Source organism: Mauremys reevesii, linkage group 4, assembly GCF_016161935.1.
Source record: "Mauremys reevesii isolate NIE-2019 linkage group 4, ASM1616193v1, whole genome shotgun sequence".
Classification (NCBI taxonomy): Eukaryota; Metazoa; Chordata; order Testudines; family Geoemydidae; genus Mauremys; species Mauremys reevesii.
This window is the reverse complement of record NC_052626.1, coordinates 21,883,709-21,906,298: the sequence shown is the minus strand read 5'-3', so window position 1 is coordinate 21,906,298 and position 22,590 is coordinate 21,883,709. Positions and strand designations below refer to the sequence as shown.

General features: G+C 38.5%; 1 protein-coding gene across 14 annotated transcripts in view; it reads right to left on the bottom strand.

Moving 5' to 3' along the window:
* Positions 1-3,912: 3,912 nt before the first annotated feature.
* MOK (MOK protein kinase) overlaps positions 3,913-22,590 on the bottom strand; it is a 28,865-nt gene continuing 10,187 nt past the window's right edge. For 4 of the 14 annotated variants that reach the window (XM_039538605.1, XM_039538610.1, XM_039538613.1 and 1 more), the window contains 9 exons: positions 20,464-20,534; positions 13,914-13,992; positions 13,721-13,769; positions 12,362-12,540; positions 9,495-9,596; positions 8,640-8,813; positions 8,264-8,375; positions 6,905-7,108; positions 6,159-6,809 (listed from right to left, as the gene is read on the bottom strand). In XM_039538605.1, coding sequence (XP_039394539.1) covers positions 6,729-6,809; positions 6,905-7,108; positions 8,264-8,375; positions 8,640-8,813; positions 9,495-9,596; positions 12,362-12,540; positions 13,721-13,769; positions 13,914-13,992; positions 20,464-20,534 — 1,051 coding nt within the window. In that variant the 3' untranslated portion in view covers positions 6,159-6,728. Of the gene's footprint in view, positions 5,645-6,158; positions 6,810-6,904; positions 7,109-8,263; positions 8,376-8,639; positions 8,814-9,494; positions 9,597-12,361; positions 12,541-13,720; positions 13,770-13,913; positions 13,993-20,463; positions 20,560-21,842; positions 22,012-22,590 lie in introns of those variants that run through there. The other 10 variants (XM_039538619.1, XM_039538617.1, XM_039538620.1 and 7 more) reach the window with 7 other exon arrangements.

Here is a 22,590-nt window from a genome sequence, read left to right as displayed (position 1 = left end):
CTCAAAGTTTTGACAGATCAATATTTGAACTCTGTAAGTAGACTGGCATTCTTAAGTCAGATCATGCATCTTCTGGGTGTACATGTTCATCCTCTAGTGTGGATAATTGGTATACAATACAAAAACACAGCAAGCCCTAACATTGCACAATAAAAACAGTGAATATCCTATTTTGATTATTTTGTATTTTGCATAAGTTGTGATATAATTTAAAATATTTCAATGTTTATATAGTGTATTGATCAGAACAAGACATTCCTAAAATTTTAGGAAACAAAAAAAATCCCAAAATTTTTAAACAGGAGGAGAAAATACATCATTGCATATTGAACACAAGTCCTTTTTTGCACTAAAGCAAACTGATTGCTGCGTGAGAGGAAATTATAGCATGGCTTTGCTTGGCAAGGTTACTCTATAAAATGGCATTGTGGGGTTCCATGTTTCTCAGTTAATTCCCAATTTGCTTATTTTACAATTGAAGATTTTTCTAACTCCTAGCCTGACAAGCTCAAGCTGGGTTTCCCTAAATGTTAGCACCCTTCGTAAAGGTTCTGCAGGCCCAAGTATGCCCTCATTAACTTTATGCAATCCCCAGTGCTTTCAGGGTTTACAGTGACATAATGGACTCTATTTGGAATTTAGTAAATAGTTCTAGAAATAGAATCGAGCTCCCATTGTTGGCTGTATTGGTTCTGGGGGTCTAAAAAGAAGTAAAAGCAGAGTGTAGTATATGACAATACACAAACAAAAAGGTGCATTTTTACATATATTCAAATCTGAAGAGACTACACTTAAATTTTCATACTTGGAAATATGTCACTTCTGATAACTGGTATTCATGCTAAAGCTAGTGATTGCCACTCTGCCACATTGACAAATTGGTGAAAATGAGAATTTTGCATCTGAACAAAATGAACAAGATTGGACTTTTATATAGATGAGTCCTTTTTTAAAAAGCTGCATATTAAATTGTCAGAAGTAAAACTAATGGCTTGCACAACTCTCTGTATGTTAATACAAATTCCAGGTAGACAAATGAAGGCAACTGCCATGCATATGAAATTAAATAAAACTGTTTAAAGATTAACTAACAAATCAATGTTGTATGAGTTTTATTAGTGCTGTAGATAACTCAGGTAGCTAATTTGTTAGCTTCCTCAGTTGAAACTTCTGATGTTTGTAAAGCACTGTATCTATTTCATAACTGCCCTTTGGGATATGTGTTACTTAAGCAGCTATTTTTCAGCAGGCCCTGCCTACTTTTTCTGGTGGTTATAGTCAGGTAGGAGTTGTATATTTCACTTGCTCTATCCAGTAGAGTTAAGAATCACATTGGACTATCCTCTTCACTTAAATGCCCACTCCACACAGAAATAATGGTGTCAAAGATGGTGATGTTTTCATTGTTAAACTAGTAAGCTCACAGCATAAGTTTGAAACACTTTCTAAAGTCTGATGTGATAAAATTAAGTTCTCAAGGTGACATACTGTAGAGAGTGATTTTCTTAAGTTACTCTTCTTGGAAGTCATCTGCCTCTAGTTTGGCTTTTTCAAACAGTTTCCTTGAATAATGTTTAGGGCAGTGTTTTTTCATCCTGTGGTCTCTGTACTCCTGGGGGTCTGCAGACTAAGATTTGCAAAGGGGTCTGCACTTCCATTTGAAATTTTTTAGGAGTCCACAAATGAAAAAAGGTTGAAAACTACTGATGTAGGGTGTCCTAACAAGTTAGTCTGTTTCAAAATGCACAACGTAAGTAACAAACCTACTATGAGATAGTCATGAAAGCAGTTTGTTTTTTGGCATACTTCTCATTTGTAATAATGCTTAGCTGTGAGGTATAATAGTAAAACCTCCATACAGATAATTTCCTGTAAAATTCCATGTTTTTGTTTGGAATGGGAGTGTTACATGAAAGTAGGTGGTTTACTTGAATTATTTAGAATCACCTTGAGAAAAAACAGCTCTTGGGAAACAATCAGATGAAATTAACTTGATCTGACACTAGTAGATTGCTGCTGTGAACTCTGATCTACAGCATGAGCTTGAAAGAGTAGGACAGATGTAAGACTTTTAGAACCTGGAGAGACTGTGCTGTTCATGTCAAATAGTGATCAACTTTATTTTTCAATTTGATCTTCTAATGAGCAGCCTGTAGTGAAATTTTGCAGCAGATCAAATGTTCTGGGGACTTGTATCCATCACTCTACTGAACAAGACTGTCCAGTGTATTCATCAAACAAGATAAGCTCATCAACTTTTAGACTGTTAATGCTCCCGCAGGGTTGGCCTGTTGCTACTCTAGTTTTTAGATAGGCTTCATTTCCTTGCTCTAAACATATACCTAAAGCCCTTTATCTTTAATGGAGAACACAAGTGCCTCTGACACTTCTGCATTCTTTCAATCTGACTTGAATGCCTGACAGGAAGGTCACCCAGCTACTATAGTATAGTACAGGGGTAGGCAACCTGTGGCACACGAGCTGATTTTCAGTGGCACTCACAGTGCCCAGGTCCTGGCCACCGGTCTGGGGGGCTCTGCATTTTAATTTAATTTTAAATGAAGCATCTTAAACATTTTAAAAACCTGATTTACTTTACATACAATAGTTTAGTTATATATTATAGAGAGAGACCTTCTAAAAATGTTAAAATGTATTACTGGCATGCAAAACCTTAAATTAGAGTGAATAAATGAAGACTCGGCACAGCACTGCTGAAAGGTTGCTGACCCCTGGTGTAGTATCTTGCAATATTTATTTTTTTTGCTCCTGCTCCCTCACAACATTGAAGATTTGCCAGGAATCTTGTATTTCTCAGCTCCTTCTTTGGAAAACTAATGTAACAGCTTCCATCCCACAAAAGACATCTGATCCCAAACCTCTGTCCCAAATTTCTAAAGATAAGGAATAGTTGGCTACTGTTGTACCACAGATATGGATCTCTCTGTCTTCCATTTCCTCAACACCAGTGTTGTACCCATGTAAACACACAGCACAGGTACTCATCCAGATACTGTTGAACTACTCTTCTTCAAACTAAATTATGGGTATTTTCTACTTGCACCTCTCTATCATCCTAAATCACTTCAAACCCTTTCTTATTTGCCAGTTCATTAGGTTTTCATGTTTATGAAAGGTGACTGATACAGTTCCTGGGGTAAGTCCACTATCCAAGCCAGTGGTATATGGTGGTTGGCAGCACTGCAAGCAACCCCACAGATTCCCACTCTTGGGCCTCGCCCCTATCCTACATTCTATAGAAATGCTTCCAGGGCTGAGAAAGTATTTACCTGTTGAATAAGAACTGGAGTAAGGAACACATCTCACAGGCCAGCAAACAGCCATGAAATAATGATGTGGGTAGTGATCAGGTCAAATGTAAACTGGGGGCCAAACAGTGGGACTCCATGTTCCATGACCAGTACTCTTAGCCATACACCCTGCCATGCAATGAATTTGAGAGAACTGGCCTATGTCAGAACATATTACACTTTGAAAATTGGCTTTCCATGATATCTAGCTCTTACATGGCATGTTCACCAGTAGACCTCAGAGCTTTACAAAGGAAGTATGTACCATAGCCCCACTTTAGAGATCAGGAAACTGATGCACAAGAAGGTAAAGTGAGTTGTTCAAGATCACCTACTAGACCAGCAGGAGAGCTGGGAACAGAACCCAGCTCTGAGTCGTAGTGCAGTGCTCTATGCACTAGGCCACATAATCGTAGAAGACTTAGTAGGTTTTTTTTTTTAAATGTACACGTCTACCTCCATATAACGCTGTCCTTGGGAGCCAAAAAATCTTACTGTGTTATAGGTGAAACTGTGTTATACTGAATTTGCTTTGATCCACCGGAGTGTGCAGCTCCCCCCCCTCACTGCGTCACTGCATTATATCCACATTTGTATTATATCGAGGTAGCAGTGTATCACTGCCAAACTCTCTTCTGACATCTATGTGGTTAGTAGAGAGAATGACACATGCTGAGATTTTAATGAAAAATAAAGTTAGTCACAGCATCTTATTTTCAAAGTGAGACGTGTTGATTTTATAACAGCCTAACTTTCAAATACCAAACAACTTGTGAAAAAAATTCTGGAAGTTAGGGCAAACTACAGCACCATTTTAGCTGTATGTAGACTGATTTGCTTAGGTCAGGTCTACACTACAAACTTACATCAGTATAACTGTGTTGTTCAGGGGGTGTGAAAAATCCACACTCAAGTGACATAGTTATACTGAGCTACTGGCTGGCATAGACAGTGCTATGTTGATGGGAGAGCTTCTGTTGACATAATCTACCTCTGCAAGAGTTGGTAGCTAACTACGCTGATAGGAGAAGCTCTCCCCTCTCCCGTCAGCGTAGTAGCATCTTCATTAAAGTGCTACAGTGACATAGCTGCACTCGTGCAGCTGCAGTGCTGTACATGCAGACAAGCACTGCACTGAGTCTGACTGGATTTAATTTATCTTCACATTTCATGTCCTTTTATGAGAAAGCTGGGTGTAGTTTGGCTTATGTTTTTTTCTAATAAAGTGACCAACCATCTAGTGCTAACAGTGCCATTCTACTTCCTATAAGCAATAAGGCAACAAAGATTTAGGGTGACCAGCACACTCCTTACTACCAAACAACAATTACCTAAGAATTAGTTACCCACACAGACCATTACGTTCTAAAACAATGTATACATTAACAAATGAAGCCTGTAAGGTCCACGCATTTCCTGGGCATTAAAACTGCACCATCGCTGTGAGGCCTAAAGGCAACACCTTGATGAGAAGCCTACTGCCCCGACACATGAGCTGTTGGGATTTCTACCAGGGTGCTGTTCCTGGATCTTGACTAATGGCTCCATTGTTTGTATTGAACTTTAGCTAGTTGATGTCTGATAAAACATGGGGAAAAGAGGTCTTCACTACTCTACATCTCTCCGGGGACTACTCTACATCACAAAGGCTATCGCGTATGGTGTAGCTATACTTACAAAGCCCCGTACTGGAGATGTAGTGCCTACTCAGCAAAAGGAGTTCTTTTGGCAGTATAGTTAAACCGCCTGCCCCGAACATAAGCTATACTGGCAAAAGGACTCCTCTTGTCAGTATAAGATGTGTCTACAGGGGGAACGGTAGGGGGGGTGGTTTAACTATATTGATTAGGGGGTGGGATTCTCCCCTCTGCCCCACTCTCCTACCTGACATAACTATGCTGGCAAAGCTTTCTAGTGTAGACTGGGTCTGGGGTGTTCTCCCATCAACTCCAATGAGTGCCTCAGCAGCACCAACATGAAGTGACTTAAGTTTAACTGCTGTCCACTAAGTTCTGACTAGCAGCTGTAAAACTGACTGGGCTCTTAATGATTTCACTCTGCTGCAGCCTGGAAAAGCTCTGAAGAGCAGCAGAGGCACTGGAGCGGTTTTTCAAACAGGAAGACATCCATTAATTTTCCAGATGTGAACAGCGTAACTTTTACAACCATAAAGGCTAGACTCTTTTTTAAGTGCACAGCTCATTATACAGAAATTATCTTAAGTACCTCCATATATGTCAGGAAAAGCTTCCCACTTAGGAATATCCAGAACTTGAAAAATCCAGTCCTAACATAGCTATAAGATATCTTCCATAGCTGAACTCCATTTGGTTCTGAAATTGTAAAGCCACTTTGTAACTGACAATTTTCCTTCTTACTAGGATACTGAAGTTTAAAAATCAAACACACTGAACTCTTAGTCATTACCTTAAATGGTATCCCTCTGCTACAATGACCAAAATGCTATTTCTGAATTTTGTTGGCTTCTACAGCACAAAAAGCTGAGAACCTTATTAAATGAGTGCCTATAATTTGTGAAATGTGAAAAAGTGGTCTAAATCTACCACTATTTCAACCAACTAACTGCAAAACCATCAGACTCAGTAAAGCTTTTGATTAATACAAAAGCATGGTTTAAGAAAGAAAAGGACACAAATGATAAAGATAGATTTGCTTATGAATCAGATATGTAACTGTACAGCTATCAGAGGGGTAGCTGTGTTAGTCTGGATCTGTAAAAGCAGCAAAGAATCCTGTGGCACCTTATATATCGACTAACAGACGTTTTGCAGCATGAGCTTTCGTGGGTGAATACCCACTTCGTCGGATGCAACTATCCTTTGCATATACAAGTAATTAAAACTATTTAATTTTACTAAAATCAGGTGTTTCTCAAATTATATCATAATCCATAAAATATTAACAAGACGAGCTTTGAAACTATCAACCTAATACAGGAGGTAATTATTTTCCAACATTGTCTACGCAACTAACATTTTCATCTGTTAAAAAGGTACAAAATGAACAGATCAAGTTTAACAAGTCTTAAATAACATCATAAACTATTTTGTATATAATATAAAACTTAATTACAAAATGTCATTCCTCCAACTAAAATCCTAAATTATCCATTTTTGTTTTTAAAAAATTAAAAAAGCGAATTTGTTTAAAGGGGTTCAAGTATAAAGTGCATTTTGAGCTGCCAAAATGGTGCTTAGATAAATATTGATACCGTTCAGAAATAAAGTACCAAAGTGCTAATAGTCTTGTAGTGTTTTCCTGCAGCATTTCAGGGAAACAAAATATAAGGCACTGTTGCTTTCGGTGTACCTTTGACAATAATATAGAAAGCATGGTTGAATCTGTTTCACTGTATACTCCTGCTTTTCCTTACATTCCAAATATTTGACAAGCTGGTCAATATCCTCCACCTCTTCTTTCTATAGTGGGTAAGTGGTATTGTTTCATAGAAGACTTAAGCTCCTTCTGTTTTTCAGACTGTTGAAAAAATGATACAAGTTTGAAATATGGTCAGTAATACATGTATATTTATTTGCTGTGTATAACTGAATAAGCAAGTTAAAGTTTACTACCTTGTGATTTGTCCCAATATATTTAATAGGTTGTAACACAGGGACTTCACCATTTGTTGCAGGTGTAGTAAAAACCGAATGAAATGAAGGACTAGGATAAGAAGTCAACTTGGTTACTCCAGAAACATTCAGTTTTGGCAATTCTATTGCATAGGAAGGTCCATGATGTCTTACTGGATTCTCCTGGGTTTTCCTAAGAGAGTGCTTTTAAAATAAAGATAAGTTTCAATCTGCTGACAGTGACATTTTTCTTAAACAGGATACAATAAAAAAACAGAACTTTCATCCCCCAGAAAACTAACCTACCAAAGCTCCATTTCAGCTGAATTCTTAAGCACCCCCCCCCTTAATGATGATTATTTATAACTACCTGCACGTTTTCATTTTGTGGTTTTCCCCAAGCATCTGTGTACAAACCCCATTTCAACCAACTCCCAACAGTTGAATTAGTGGAACAAATGGCTGCTAATGAGAAAAGGACTCGTACTTTAAAGGTGACCTATAGAAGAAAATTGGGCTTGTGAATTTTTTTGTTGCTAATTTATGATGTGTGTTTAACCAAAAAGCTGCGTGTATATCAACTACAGAGACTTGAAGAAGAGCTCTGAGAAGCTTGAAAGCTTCTCTGTTCCACCAACAGAAGTTGGTCTAATAAAAGGTATTAACTCACCTATCTTGTCTCTGTCAACAACAACAAAATCTATCTTAAATTAGTAAAGTCAAGTCCTGTTTTGCTGCAGGTCTCAGTTGGAGGACCCAGAGATGTGGATTAGGAACTTGGCATTTGGATGAAGGGATGGAGAAGTGGAATCATTTTGGAGTTAGTTTAGATAAGAATAAACAAAAAAAAGTTTAACAGTCTACATATAAATCTCTTCTCTAAGCGACGCTTCATAGCCTTGGCTTCTAATGTTACTTTAGTTCTCCAGTTATCTATAGTCTTCCAGGAAAAACAAGGTAGACAAGACCAAAATTTCCAATGTACATTAATAGAAATTAAAAAAATTATTGGTCCTTTATAATGTATACAAAAGGCAAAAAGGCACAAAGCTATCAGCAAGACTTACTACCACTATCTAATTAAGGGACTATGGCAAACCTTTAGGCCCTGACCCCTGCCTTTCAATAGGATTTTGCACAGGTGCTGAAGTCTGTGCCAGCAGATTCCTTTACAGGACTGGAACCTTAGTTTACCTCAGGAATAAAACCATGCAGTGACCAAGTGACTTTGGTTATGTATCTAAACTTGACCTATCTGATTATATGCATCTAATGTACATTTGTTTATGTATCTAAACTAGACATTACAAATGACTATTTAAATAGGCTGCATGTTCTCCAGTTTGATTTAAATATTACCTGCCTATTAACATCCTTTGGAATACACCACAAGTTGATAGATTCTTGTCCCACTATGTTTTCTGCTAATCTCATTTTTCTGTCCATGGTTACAGCTTGCTTCTCTGCTGTTCTGAAAAGAGTGAACAAAAAGTCAAATAATACCCCTTCACTTGAAATCTGGAGTCCAGTAGGATAGTAAAGATAAACTGCCATATGAATTTTACTTCTCAGTTGTTTTATGCAGTAAATAAAGAAAACTGCAGGTATGGTTATTTGCAAGGCGACTGTAACCTAATAAATTCAGGGTTTACTTTAGACCAAGTTCCTTTCTCCACAATCCACTGTGCAATTCGAGATCTAACTTTAAAATCCTGTATTGAAAGTGTAAACTTACCTCAGCTCTTGAAAATAAGGATGATGTAGTGCTTGGTGGGCACCAATTCTCTGATCAGGATCGTATTCTATCATCGCATACATAAGGGAGAGGCTCTTGGGGGAGATATTAGGCACATGTGGAGATAGTCCTGTCCCTTTTTTAAAGGGGAAATCAAAACTCATAGCTCTTGACCTGTGTTAAACCCAGTAATAGAGCAACACTTATCATTCATGTAAACTGCCTCCAAATATTAAACTTACTGAAAAATACCTAAAAGGTCAATCTAATCTGACTAGGGACAGTAATTAATCACTATGTTTTTGAAAAGGGAAGTAATTAAGAAGCACTGAAATGACAGAATTTCCTTCCTTATAAAATTATCACTGACATGCTAGCTGGTGCAGAGGTAAACTGCCAGGTGAGACCTAGAATACAGTTTTGATTTTCTCTCATCTGCCTGGGAGCATCACAAAGGAACCGCCTCTGGGTAGGGAGAGAACCCCAATCTGGCAACTAGTATGAAGCAGCATTACATTTGTGGAGGAGGAAAGTCCCCTTGACCACAAAGTTTGTGCAGCAATGGTTCAGCTGGTATAGACTGCAGGACACAAATCCCTGATGTGGGTAAGAAAAAACTGCTCAAGTTTCCTTCCCCCTCAACTTAAAATCTCGTGAGATCAGAAAATTGCATTTAGGAAATACACTTAAGACAGACTTAAGTATTTACATATTAATTAATATTAAGGTATTTGACAATGACTATATTTAGATTTAAGTGTTCACAATAAAAGAGCTGATTGTGAAAACTGCTAGATTATATAGCAGATTTCACTTATTTAGATTAATAAATATGGGAGTGTACTACATACTTACTGTTTGAATTTATTAAGAGTTTTCTTAGCAGGGGTGCCTAGAATATCATGGATTTTTGATATTTGGTCCAATTCATTAGATCCAGGAAAGAGAGGGTGGAAACTGAAAGATAAGAAATAAAATTGGCAATACTAAAAGTGATTTAAACTAGTTCTAATGGAATGACTGCCACTATGTGGTGCTCTGAAAACTGACAGATTGTTTTCAGACTGCATTTCATACCGGTCAGCAATAGGAGAGCAATGTGTTAGATTATGGCCCACACTTCTGGTGGGAATGGGCAAATCAGTTCAGGCAAAAGAACAGTCTCTAACCTGATCTGCCTCCACTCCCACAATCTGTTTACAACAGAGTTTAGACATTCTTTGGCATTCACATGGAGTATACTTATTTGCAGAGTTTTAAAGCTCAGCTGGTTTTTATGGGGATGAAAGTGTGACATTTTATAAGAGAGTACTGTAGAGTTAGTTCATTTGGGATCAGTTTTATTTTGTGGGAGAAAGGACACATTTGGGTTTTGTGTGTGTCAACTGGCCTCTGCCCAACATAAAATTAGTTATTTCTATTAGTTAGCAAGTGGCCAAAGCAGAAGGGCTGCCAGTTGTGGCAGTTGTGGCAGGAGCAATAGCAGCTGTATGTCCTTGGTGAAGGAGGAGAGAGAATCAAAAATGCTGCCACTGCTCACTGCATACCAAACAAGGAGGTGACAGTATGGGAAGAGGACAGAGCAGAACTGTTGCCATTGCTACGGCACACAGGCCAAGTGGAGGAGAGGGAAGAGGAGGAGAGCCTCACAGATCAGCTGCCTTTTCCAGAGCACAAGGATGTTCAGGAAATATTCACTGGCTTTTATAACTATTTTCATGAATTATAATAATAATGGAAATTACAGAGACTCTCTCCAGTTCTATTATTTCTTGCACACTTGCAGATCTCAATCAGCTGAACAAATTTTATTATAGCTTTCCCCAAACTCACTTTTGCATAGAGTCAAACTGTAAGGTCTGTTTTTTTTTCACAAAACAGTCTGTAGAAAATGGGGTTTAACAAACTTTTACAAATTAAATTGCAGAGTTGACTCATGTGACTGATTTCCTCTGCTGTTGCAAAAGAGTAAATCAGCAGAGGAGGAAAAAATATTAACTTCTCAAATGTACTATCAAAACTGAGGACTGCTATGCTCATGACAACAATGGTATGTTTACACTGCCATTGAAAGTGTGACTGTAGAACAGGAAGGCATCCCCTGCTAGCTTTAATTTATCTAGCACTAGTAATAATAGTAGTGAAGACATGGCAGCATAGGCTAGCAGCCAGAGTACAAGCTGCCTGGAGAGCCTGGTATGTACCTGGGTTGCTACCCCATGCTGCCATGTCTACTCTACTATTGTTACACCACATGTACTAGATAGATTAAAAATAGTATTGGTAGGATACAATCATATCTCACTTGCAGTGTCAGCACAGAATCAGAGAAATGTAGGGCTCGAAGGGACCTTGAAAGGTCATCAACTCCATCCCCTGTGCTGAGACAGGACGAAGTAAACCTAGACTATCCCTGACTGGTGTTTGTTTAACCTGCTCTTGTAAACCTCCAGTGATGGGGATTTCACAACCTCCATTGGAAGCCTATTCCAGAATTTAATTACCCTAATAATTAGAAAGTTATTCCTAATATCTAACCTTAATCTCCCCTGCAGCAAATTAAACTGGTTACTTCTTGTCCTACTCTCAGTGGACACCAAAAACAATGGAGCCCCATCCTTTTTATAACAGCCCTTAATGTAGTTGAAGACTGGTATCAGATGTTTCTCCCCCACCCCTACCCAGTCGTGTTTCTCAAGACTAAACATGCCCAGTTTTTTTTAACCTTTCCTCATAAGTCAGGTTTTCTAAACCTTTTATCATTGTTGTTGCTCTCCTCTGGACTTTCTCCAATTTGACCACATCTCTCCTAAAGGGTGGTGCACAGAACTGGACAAAGTACTCTAGCTGAGGCCTCACTAGTGCTGAGTAGAGAGAGACAATTAGCTCCCGTGTCTTACGTATAACACTACTGTTAATACACAGCAGAATGATAATAGCTTTTTTCACAATTGCATCATATTGTTGATCCACTATACCCCACAGATCCTTTTCAGCAGTACGACCATCTAACCAATTATTCCCTATTCTGTATTTGTGCATTTGATTCTTCCTTCCTAAGTGTAGTACTTTGCAATTATATTGAATTTTATCTTGTTGATTTCAGACCAGTTCTCCATTTTGTCAAGTGGTGAATTCTAATCCTATACTCCAAAGGGCTTGCAACCTCTCCCAGCTTAGTGTCATCTGCAGATTTTATAAGCATACTCTCCACTCCATTATCCAAGTCATTAATGAAACTACTGAATAGTACCAGACTCAGGACTGACCATTGCTGGCTACTCCTGGGAGTATACCCCCAGTGAGCCATGCAGGACTCAGTGAGGAAAGGAAGAAAAAAAAATCACTGTTTCCCAAACTAAAAAATATTCAATCATGAAGTTATTCAATCATGAAAAATATTACAAAAAATAAAACATTTAGGAGGAATTAATTACATAAAGGCATGTGACAATCTTACTTTCTGTTAAGCATCCAGCTAATTTATTGTTAATCTGCTATTATGTGTGTTTGGTGCCAGACAAGACAGGATCTGTGCCTAACGTAACTTCCAGACTAGAGGCATGAAAGAGTTCTAGAAAACCATGGAAAACAACATTTATGCCCTTAACATAATATTACTCATGCCATGTGCTGATTACATAATGAGTTGATCCTCAACTTGGAGTTTCTTTGACATTGAATAAATCAGACTCTTAATTTCTTTCTGCTTAGCACTGTACCTTGTGATTTCATAGAAAACGCAGCCAGAGCTCCACATGTCCATTTTGTAGCTATAGTAGCCATCTGTGAGCAAACACTCAGGTGCTCGGTACCACCGTGTAGAGATATATTCTGTATATGGCTGCTTGGAATATACACTCCTACAAGATCCAAAGTCTCCTAACTTCAGGGTATCCTGCTGCGAAAACACCCCAGACAAACAAAACAAACAAACAAACTTATGTTGTCCAATAAATTAGAAAACAGTCAAATATTGAAGCAAAGGCAGGAAGCCTTCTGAAATACCTGAACCAGCCATTATAAATCTAATTATAGTTTGCTTTCAGGACTAACTTTTAGGGTTTTTTGTTTGTTTGTTTTTTAAGAAAAAAGAGGCGATTTGGAATGTCAAATTGCATGTCCGTGTTTAAATGTTATTAAAACCTATTCTCCAGCGACATTGAATGGGCCTATCAGTGAAGCATATCTCAGCTATGGTAAATGTTTCATTATAGTAACAAATTGTAAAAATGCCCTTTAAGTTGTAAGTGCCTCTGAAATTTAAGGCCATTTATGTCCCATAATACACACTAGTATCTTTCTGTACATTTTCACAAAAAATGTTAGAGATAACCATTAATAGTAAAATGTATTAGCTAGTCTTCAAAGGAAGGTTGCTAAAAGTGACATATTTACATGAGGTTATTTTCTTGGTGTTCTCATTTTTAGTAGTCACATGATAGATATTTTCCTGGCTTTTCTTTGTATTAGTTCCTCTTCCTCCTTCTGGTTTCATTTTGGGACACACTAAGGACTTTGAAACAGTAAAATCTATCCCATAAAAATAAATGCGCTGAATTCTGGCAACAAAACTAGTAAACAACTCTGGGAAATAGGCCTTCTGCCAGCATTTGATAGTTTTTAATACAGGAATCTTTCAAAAATAAAATCAACTTAAGGTCTCCTTGTGCAGTCGTGTGAACAACTTCTGCGGACCGTAGGAGTTAAGCATGGAGAGAGAGGGCTGAAGGGCTGATTCCCAACACTTGTTTCAAAAACAGCACAGAAAGGAAAAAGTTATTAATACATGAAAAAGTGAATTTGTTTGCTTTCAGACTTAGCTGCAAATCTTACATCTGAGCTACAGAACAAGAGAATCCATTTACGCTTTTATCCAATAGCAACAGAAAACATTTGTTCATTCACCATTCAAGGAGGGGAGGGCACAAGACTAAAGTTATATACCAGAGTCAACTCTCTCTAACTATGAAAATTATACCTCACACTTACAAAGATATACATTTCTCTGTTTATTCTGAGAAACTAGTGTATGTACTTACACTTTCAGATTAGTGATATTATCTCACAAGACTACTTACCTTTATTAATATATTTTCTGGTTTCACATCTCTATGAAATATTCCATTTCTGCATCAACATAAAAATACCAAAAAGAACAACGCAATGAAAGTATGAACATATTCACTATGTTTCTAATTATTTGTAGGCAATATTTAATTATAAGCATATGGCATACTTCTTGCAAGGTTGCTGCTGAATTTAGTGTCTTACCTGTGCATGTGATCAAGGGACTTGCATAACTGGTACATGTAGTTCATTATTTTTTTTTCAGGTAATGGCTTTCTCCTCCCTAGAATGTGGAACAGTCAAATGAAATTTCAAGTTGTACAAATGCTTTATATCAGTGAGTAAGTATACAATAGAAGTAACATCTACTTTTCAGCTTCTGATAATGAATCCATATTCCCTTCTTCATGAATAAGAAGAATTTGATTAACATTTTACACTTGTCATACAAAAATAACACCATTGCAATTAGCATTTCATTTGAACTGGAACATAAGGTGAAGACAGACAAATTTCAGAATACACCGGAATAGTCTGACAAGTGAATTTGACTGCCTATACATTGGCAGTTTTGGTATTGCATGATTTTTCATTGTGTAGGGAGGGATTCTGCTCCAGAGAACTTGTGGGTATTATGAATGGTAATCATATATCTATTTTCCCCCAATTGTATCATAGCAGAAATATTCCATTCCAAACATATTGGAAAGCCTCATTTCCTATGTAAGCACTAAAGTAATGATGCATAAGATTCAAGGTTTAGAAGGGATATAATCCTCTACAAGTGCACTGCCCAAAGTGTCTTATTCCCGTTTTGGTATGCAAATTACAGAACAACCTGTCCACTTCAGTGGGTGTTACTGACAGAGGTAAGACTGCTGACAAGCAAGACTACTCCATTTTTGTTTAGAGTCCTGAAGACATCTGATAATCACTTAGACTGTTTCCTTCTACAGGCCCTCTTGAGGCTTTGAGCTTTGCAGTAGTGCCTCTAAATAATGCTGAATTATTTATAATATCATTAGTAAGAAAAGAAAAGTAGCAAATTCCTTGGAAAACGTAGTGATTGTTTAAACAAGTTTTAAATTACTTCAAAGTTAAATATAGTCTAACAATTCATTAACTAAAACTAACTTTAGGTTATAATGCTAGTTACTTATATAGCCAAATATGTTATTGCAACCTTTGGATTTTCTACCTGTACTCATTCTTTGCCAAGTAGAACTGTTTGCCACATAAAAATAAATGTTATACCTAAAAGAGTAAGACAATAAGAATTCTTTTCTTTAATGGCATTTGTATGGTCCTGTGATGGGGCAGAGTGGCCCCGCACTGGTACCGCAGGGGTTAACCCTTCCTTCCTAGCAGAGGAAGCCACGCCCCGGAAACTCTGCTGGGCATGCTCCAGCTGGAGAACAGGTATAAAAGCCTGCAGAGCTGCTCCGCCTGGGCTGACTGCTGGAGGGGAAGGAGGAACACTGACAGCTCCCGAGGAGGGACAGCCTACGCACCAGGATCCGGAGGCCAGCCAAGCCGGGATGCACCCTGATGCCCAGATGGAGTACGTCACAGGAGGGGAACAGACCAGATGACCCCCCCGAAGCGGAGAACCTAGCGTTTATGGTAGGAAGTGACCCAGGGGAACTTTAGAGGCAAATGGCGTTAGAGCCGCACAGATGCTCAGCATGTTGCAGGCGGATCCCCGCCGAGCTGGTGGCAAGGGGAACTTGCCACTACCAGGGCCCTGGGTCGGGACCCAGTGGAGAGGGCGTGCCCAGGTCCCCCTACCACCATGGGAATCCTATGGACTCTGGCCGCTAGGCCCACTACCCCGACCAAGAGGTGATTGTGGGGAAGGAGGTCATTAGGCCGCAACCATCCGCCTAAAGAGAGACGGGTGTGTGAACTTGGGAGTGGCAAGATTCTGAGACCTCATCCCACCCCTGCCACAGAGGGGCGGTGCGGTGCCAGGCCTGCAACAGGTCCCCATTACTACAGTATCTGAGCACTTTCTCCCATTTGACAGATGATGAAACTGAAGCTTAGAGGTGAAATGGCTTTCCCAAGGTCACAAAAGAAGTCTACAGCTGAGCCAGCTACAGAACCAAGATTTCCAGATTCTCGGTCCAGTGCCTGAACCACAAGATGATTCATCCCCTTGTTGGTGTAAGAGTCTGCTGTAACATAGTTTTGTTTTAAGACTAACCTGCAATATTTTTTTTCAGAATTCTAGAGAATTTAAAATAAATAATCAGATCGGGTCCTAGTTTGCTTCTTGGATGTGTATAAAGGCCTGAAAACTTTCCTTTATTTGTTTTCTGATTTTTTATTTTTACCGTTAGGTATCAGGAATGTCGAATCTGGTCTTCCTTGATTTTGCTAGAGGACCTGTTGTACCTCTGATCATGTATATTGTGAGAACTCTCACCTTATTTGAAAGGGATGGGGTGTCAAATCTTTGACATGTTTAAAATTCCAAAATGTTAATTACTGAAGGTAATATGTATTAATAAAAACAATTTTAAACAGTATGACTGACTAAAGATTCCTTCCCCAATAAACTGCTTGCTTTCATTCTCTTGACCCTTGATGTTTCTAGTCTGATAATTCTACCCTTAGTCAACTATTCATAAATGCCTAAACCACTTAGGAATACAAATCACACGAAGTGACAGGCATTTCTCAAACTTCCACATTAGTTTCCCAGTCACCATAATCCATGTAGATTAGACAACAATGCTTAAACAGTGGTGCATTTACATTAGGGCTCTTAACAGTGCTTTCATCAGTGGAACTTAATTAGCGCTAGCAACAACGGGATTTTTTGAAAAACTTTCTTAGTGTAGACAAGGTTACAGAGTCTTCCACAACAGACAAACTCTGAATTACTAATGTTAAAAACAGAATTTTAAAAAAATGTAGGCATCTTCATAACAAGGCACAAGCTCAACTGTTTTTCCCTTTGCAAGTCACCTTTCAGGACTGAACCAATGCTCTTCAGCTTTCAGAATTACATTATAAAAGCTTAACTCAATAAATAATTATGAACAGAATCACAACAGGAAGATGTTACTTTGTATGTGGCTACGATGCACTTGTATCTATGGAATCTTCTCCAAATCTTAAGAGCCCTAACTTGCTTCCACTAAAGTCACTGGCAAAATTCCCATTGACTTCATTGGAATAAAGCTGGGTGTCTAGTTTGTAGATAGTGAATGAAGGCGCTATATGGCACTAAATATTCTATTCAGAACATAACTTTGTTAGGAAATTATGTCATAATTCTTTCCCCACTTGAGTAGTTTTAAAGACACTTTCAAAATAGTCCTAATCTATATAACCAATGTTAATATTTCCGTCAACCAGAATTTTTTCAGAAAAAAAAAATAGGATTAATTTTCAAGACCAGTGCCATTAAGGAACTGAATAAATGCTGTTTTCCTAAACATTGCTGTTCCCACACACCTGTTCCAATTAGAAATCTATTCTTAGCAAACCCATGCTTGAAAATTTTCTTCATTCCAAAACTTTGTACAGACCAGCTGGTTCTAGACATTTGCTTCCCCTCTTTCATTGTCTCCACTGATTTTAAAAAAGCCTTTTTGTAGTAGTTTTATGCCTTTCTCCAAATTTTATTTTGCAGGGTTCATAATTTTATTCAGAAAATTAAAGCATAATTAACACTAAAGAGATTGTAAAAGCAACAAAGAATCCTGTGGCACCTTATAGACTAACAGACGTTTTGCAGCATGAGCTTTCGTGGGTGAATACCCACTTCTAGATTGTTTACCGGTAGTAATACATATCTCTTCTGCACAGTGAAACAGTCTGAAATGTTCACTAGTTTGTGTGAGTGCACAGCTGTGGAGGTCTGCTCTCTGAGAAAGCATCAATAAAATAATATGTACAGCGGAGTAATATACAGATGAGCCATATGTTCCTTCTGCTTCAGAACACTACAGTTACAAAGGGAGATCTTTTTATTTAGTTGCAACTATCACCCAGCTAATACTCTCAAAGTTGTTGAATACTATACTTTTCAAAATTAAGAAGGATTAATTTATTTTCCAGTCCAACTGTGTGTTGGGAGCTTAACAGTGAACATTTTCTAGGTTTTAAAATGGCACGTCTCAAGTGTTGCTGGGTTTTGCAGGTGCCCTTTCTTTTTGGTGGCTCTGTTTGTGGCTATTGCTAGTTCAAAATCAGAATTTCCATCCATAGGAAATATTGGTATTTTGGCACATGTGTTTAATTGAGACAAAGTTGAAATATTTTTTCCACAGAACAGAAAGTTCCAAAACTATAGGCTTTCAGATATCTATTCTATTTGACACACACTTTCTTGTATAGCTTCCTAGAGCCATAAGTGTTTTCCCTCCCTCAAAACTATATCAAACAGCTCTTCTAACTCCCAACAAGCTGGCTCCATCTTAAACAGGGTTCCAAGGAAGCTGTGATTTGCATCATTTTGGTGACTAATGGGGTTGTATATAAAGTGGGAGTCAGCAAGCCCTGTGGGGATGAATGTTGTTGAAACCTGAGTGCCTGTGATGGAAGACCATTATTTTTATTTTAGTAACACCTACAGGCCCTAGCCACTGTATTAGGCTCTGTACAAACACAGTGAAGGGTGGTCCCTATTCACAAAGCTTGCCATCTAAATAGACTAGACAAGATAAAGGTTGGGAGAGGAAACAAGCATGGAATTGACATGACATGCCAAAAGCCAAGCAGCAGATCAGTGTCCGCTGGGAGCAGAATCCTGGACTCCAGTGCCCTATTGACAGGATCTAATGGCTTTGAAAGATTTTGTAGCTAAGGAGTTCTATGTCTTGTTCCCCTATGTAAGGAAAACAGACTCATTGCTGAAAGTACTGGAATTTTGTTAATTCCAATTGCAAGAAATATTTAATATGGTGGTTTTGTTTATTAAAATTACAGGTGTGAGCTTCACAGTTAAGCTGAACAATAAGTGACACAGCAAATGCTTCAGTCAGTTCTGAAGTACAAACCTAAACATTTTAATGTTTCAGAACTGAAGTAAGTATCGCTCAAATCTGTTTTCTGGAAGCAGAAAGTTTTGCTTATAATCCATCTGATTAATCCATTGTAAATGACAGCAGCTTACATTACTGACTCAGACTTACTAATAATACCACAAGTCTGAAGACTAGACTTATAATAAGGCTATTATTGATGTTTTAATAACAAAGACATGAGCTACTGCATGACTCAACTTTTACAATGACAAGCATAGTTAAACTACTTTTTGGCATTCTAATTTCAGCTTTTGATCTATGTATAGATAAGAAACAGGGTTATTCACTATTGTTAGAGGTCTGAAAGCATGGTCTCCTCAAAGCTAATAGGAACTTTTCTCTAGATTGTAACTCAGCATGCAATACTCTTATTTGCTTATTTGGGTTTTATAGCACCACATATCATACCCTGGGCACTTTGGCTTTTCTAGTGACTATTTTAAATTTTGAAATCACCCTGCACATTAAACTTCAATAACAACCTCCCTAGCCCCAGCCAGCAACCAGTATCCAGCTCTTAAAGTGTCTATGTGGCCTAGTCTACATAGTTATGCCAGTACAAAAAATGTTGGTTAGGGATGTGATTTTTCTTTAAACTGATATAGTTATACTAGTACAACCCCTTGTGTGGATGCACTTACACAAGTATAAAGGTGCCATAGACCAGTATAGCTTATTCCCTATCTCTTACATGAATAAACTACACTGATACAAGTGGGGAGGAATAGCTCAGTGGTTTGAGCATTGGCCTGCTAACCCCAGGATTGTGAGCTCAATCCTTGAGAGGGCCACTTAGAGATCTGGGGCAAAATCAGTACTTGGCCCTGCTAGTGAAGGCAGGGGGCTGGACTCAATGACCTTTTGGGGTCCCTTCCAGCTCTATGAGATAGGTATATCTCCATATATATATATATATATACCGGTACATACATACATACACACACACACTGCTATAACTGTGTCCACAGCATGCAGTACAACTTTTGTGTTTAGACAGTTCTAAAAATACATGACCAACACACTCTAGCTTTCCTCCACTTCAATTTACTGTCTTTAGTTACTGACAAATCATCCTACTGTCTTTTCCTGGAAACTCCTTCCATGGTCCTAATTCTTACACTGAAAAACAGTTGCTCTAGCATCAGAAGCTAGGAACTAATGCTTACAGACCATGAAGGTAGTTCCAGGTAGTAATGTGGCAGACTTCCTATATGGAGATAAGTTTAGCAGAAGCTGTAGAGGCTTCATGAGCCCTTCCTGAATAGACTAACCTTGGTTCTCAAACTTTATTATGTTTCAGCTAAAAGATTTGCTGCTTTCAAACAAAATGAGCACACGTTTCTTACCAGTAAACTGGTAATTTTTATAATGAAAATGTATAATGTCATGAAATACAAACTTTCCATGCTTTACAATCAGGGTGGTCTCCCTGTTTTCCTTTCAGGTTTGATCATGTATATTAACAGTGCTCTATAGAGTCACTACTCTGACTCATTTAAAAATAGACGTGTACACAAGTTTCTACATTAAAAATGTCTATATAGTATAGAAAACAGCTATAAAATAGTAGAAATGTCCCTAAAAATTGTACAATATACTCTTAACTGTCATACTATATAACCATTACATGAACAGCCAAGTGAAAAGTACGATTAATGCCACTTTATGGTCTGTGAAAGAGAGGATTTTGAATGACTCAAACATGCTCTACATACCTCTTATTAGCTCATAAATATTCATGTCCATAAGTTCACATATTAGTGCAAGAGAGCCAGATTTTCTGTCACTGAAGAAACAAACAGGTTTTTTTTCTGAGCAAGAAATAAAATATTTGCATTTGTACACAAAGTAGACAAAAAGTACTCCACTCAGCAAAAGAGTCAGTTTAATCATCAATATGGCAATTTGTAGTTTTCAGTTTCAACAAACCTTTACCTAGAGAAGCCTATTCAAATTGATTTATAATTTTAATTAACAATGGCATTTTTCCAAACTGTTTGCATCTGGCTCTCCAGGCAGGAAGTCTCTACAGCCTTCCAAGTACTGTATGGATTTTACTCTAAGTATGGCACAATGATGCAGTCTGGAAGCTCCCAATAAAATAGCACTAGCAAGACATAATATAGCCATAAAGTATACGCTAAAAATTGATAAGAGATACAAAAGCATTGTGCCATATCTGAAAATATTTAATAGCTGATCTGGGCCCAATATTGTTCAGTCTGGCCAAAATAAGTCACATTTTTAAATGAGTATGTCACTTTCTAAATTCTACATTTTGACAGTCGCAGTTTTCTATGATAGTGGATTCCCTGTAACTTGAAGTCTTTAAACCACGATTTGAGGACTTCACTAACTCAGCCAGAGGTTAGGAGTCTATTACAGGAGTGGGTGGGTGAGGTTCTGTGGCCTGCAATGTGCAGGAGATCAGACTAGATCAGTGGTCCCCAAACTTTTTACCTCACGCCACCTTTTATCCCTGTCTGCGGCCCCCACCAACCCCGGGGCCGGGAGTGCTACCAGGGCTCCAGGAGCGGGGGATGTGGATGGGGTAAGAGGGCTGAGGCTGGGGCCACAGCTGGAGGTGAGGGGGTTGGGAGGAAAAGACCAGGAGCAGAGCCCTGGGTGTGGGGCCAGTGGCCAGGGCTCTGGGGCCGGATATTGCTCCTCACCTGGGGGCTGGCCCGGGCACTAGCCACACCCCCCAAACATTCCTCCATACCTCCTTGTGCCCCACAATTTGGGAACCTCTGGACTAGATGATCATGATGGCCCTGGTCCCGTCTGACCTTAAAGTCTGAGAGTCTATATTGGGAATGACCTTCAGAATGGTAATTGTTGTCCATTTGTGCTTTTTCATTTTGCCTGTATGTATGTAATAGGAGCTGTGAAATGATTAAAAGCAGGACCCAGCCTATTCCACAATTGTGACATTCAAACATTTTACTCCAGAATCTGAGATTTTTTTTTTTTTAATGTTTAACCCTTGTGGTTGCAGAAAAACTTGTGAATACGAACAGAGAGTAAACTGATGCAGTGTTTCCTGTTTGACTCTGCAGGGAGCTGGAACATCTCCCCGAGAAGTGTGACCTACCTCATTAATCTCAAAACAGGGCCCCTGTGGACTTCACAATTCTGCTGATGAATAACTTTGATGTTTTTCCAAAATGCCATGGAATTCATCATGTTCCTGCTGGCAACCAACATTTTGTTTTATGTCTTCTTGCCCTGGTGGGACCTGTCTACAGATGCCTCTTCCTTTCCTAATAACAAGGTGTTAATTTGATTACAGTGCATGCTCCACTTGGGAGATGGGTTACTAAAGATGACTACTAGCTTCCCTCTTCTGGCACCTGTGGTGGGAAGTAAGTTCTAAGCTGGGTTGTTTGGATAACACTGCAAGAGCTAAGGCCCAGGGAATAGAAAAAGTCAGCCTGAAGAGCAAAGCGAAAAAAAATCCTTGAAAATAATAATTAACAAATGTTATGCCTGATTATTTTCAGCAATGAACCATAGTTCTGTGCAGTTGCATAGGGGAGAAGAGGATGAAGGTAATTATATGGCAATAGAATAAGTCAACTTTGCTACAGAATTTGGTCTATCTGTGCAACAGAGTACATGGAGCCTTCGAGGGTAGCATGAAGTCTCCTTCCCGTAAAACCAGAATATAAATGTGTTTATTAATTGCTTAAAATATCTCTTGTCCCAGGTCACCAGTTTTCCCATATTTTTAGTATAGACGTTGTAGTTCTGATGTTTTTGCAGCAATACACTCTAAAGAAACTGAAAAGTGCAATTTAGAACTGTATCATATCTTTGCCTAACAAGAGGCATGAGGGCAT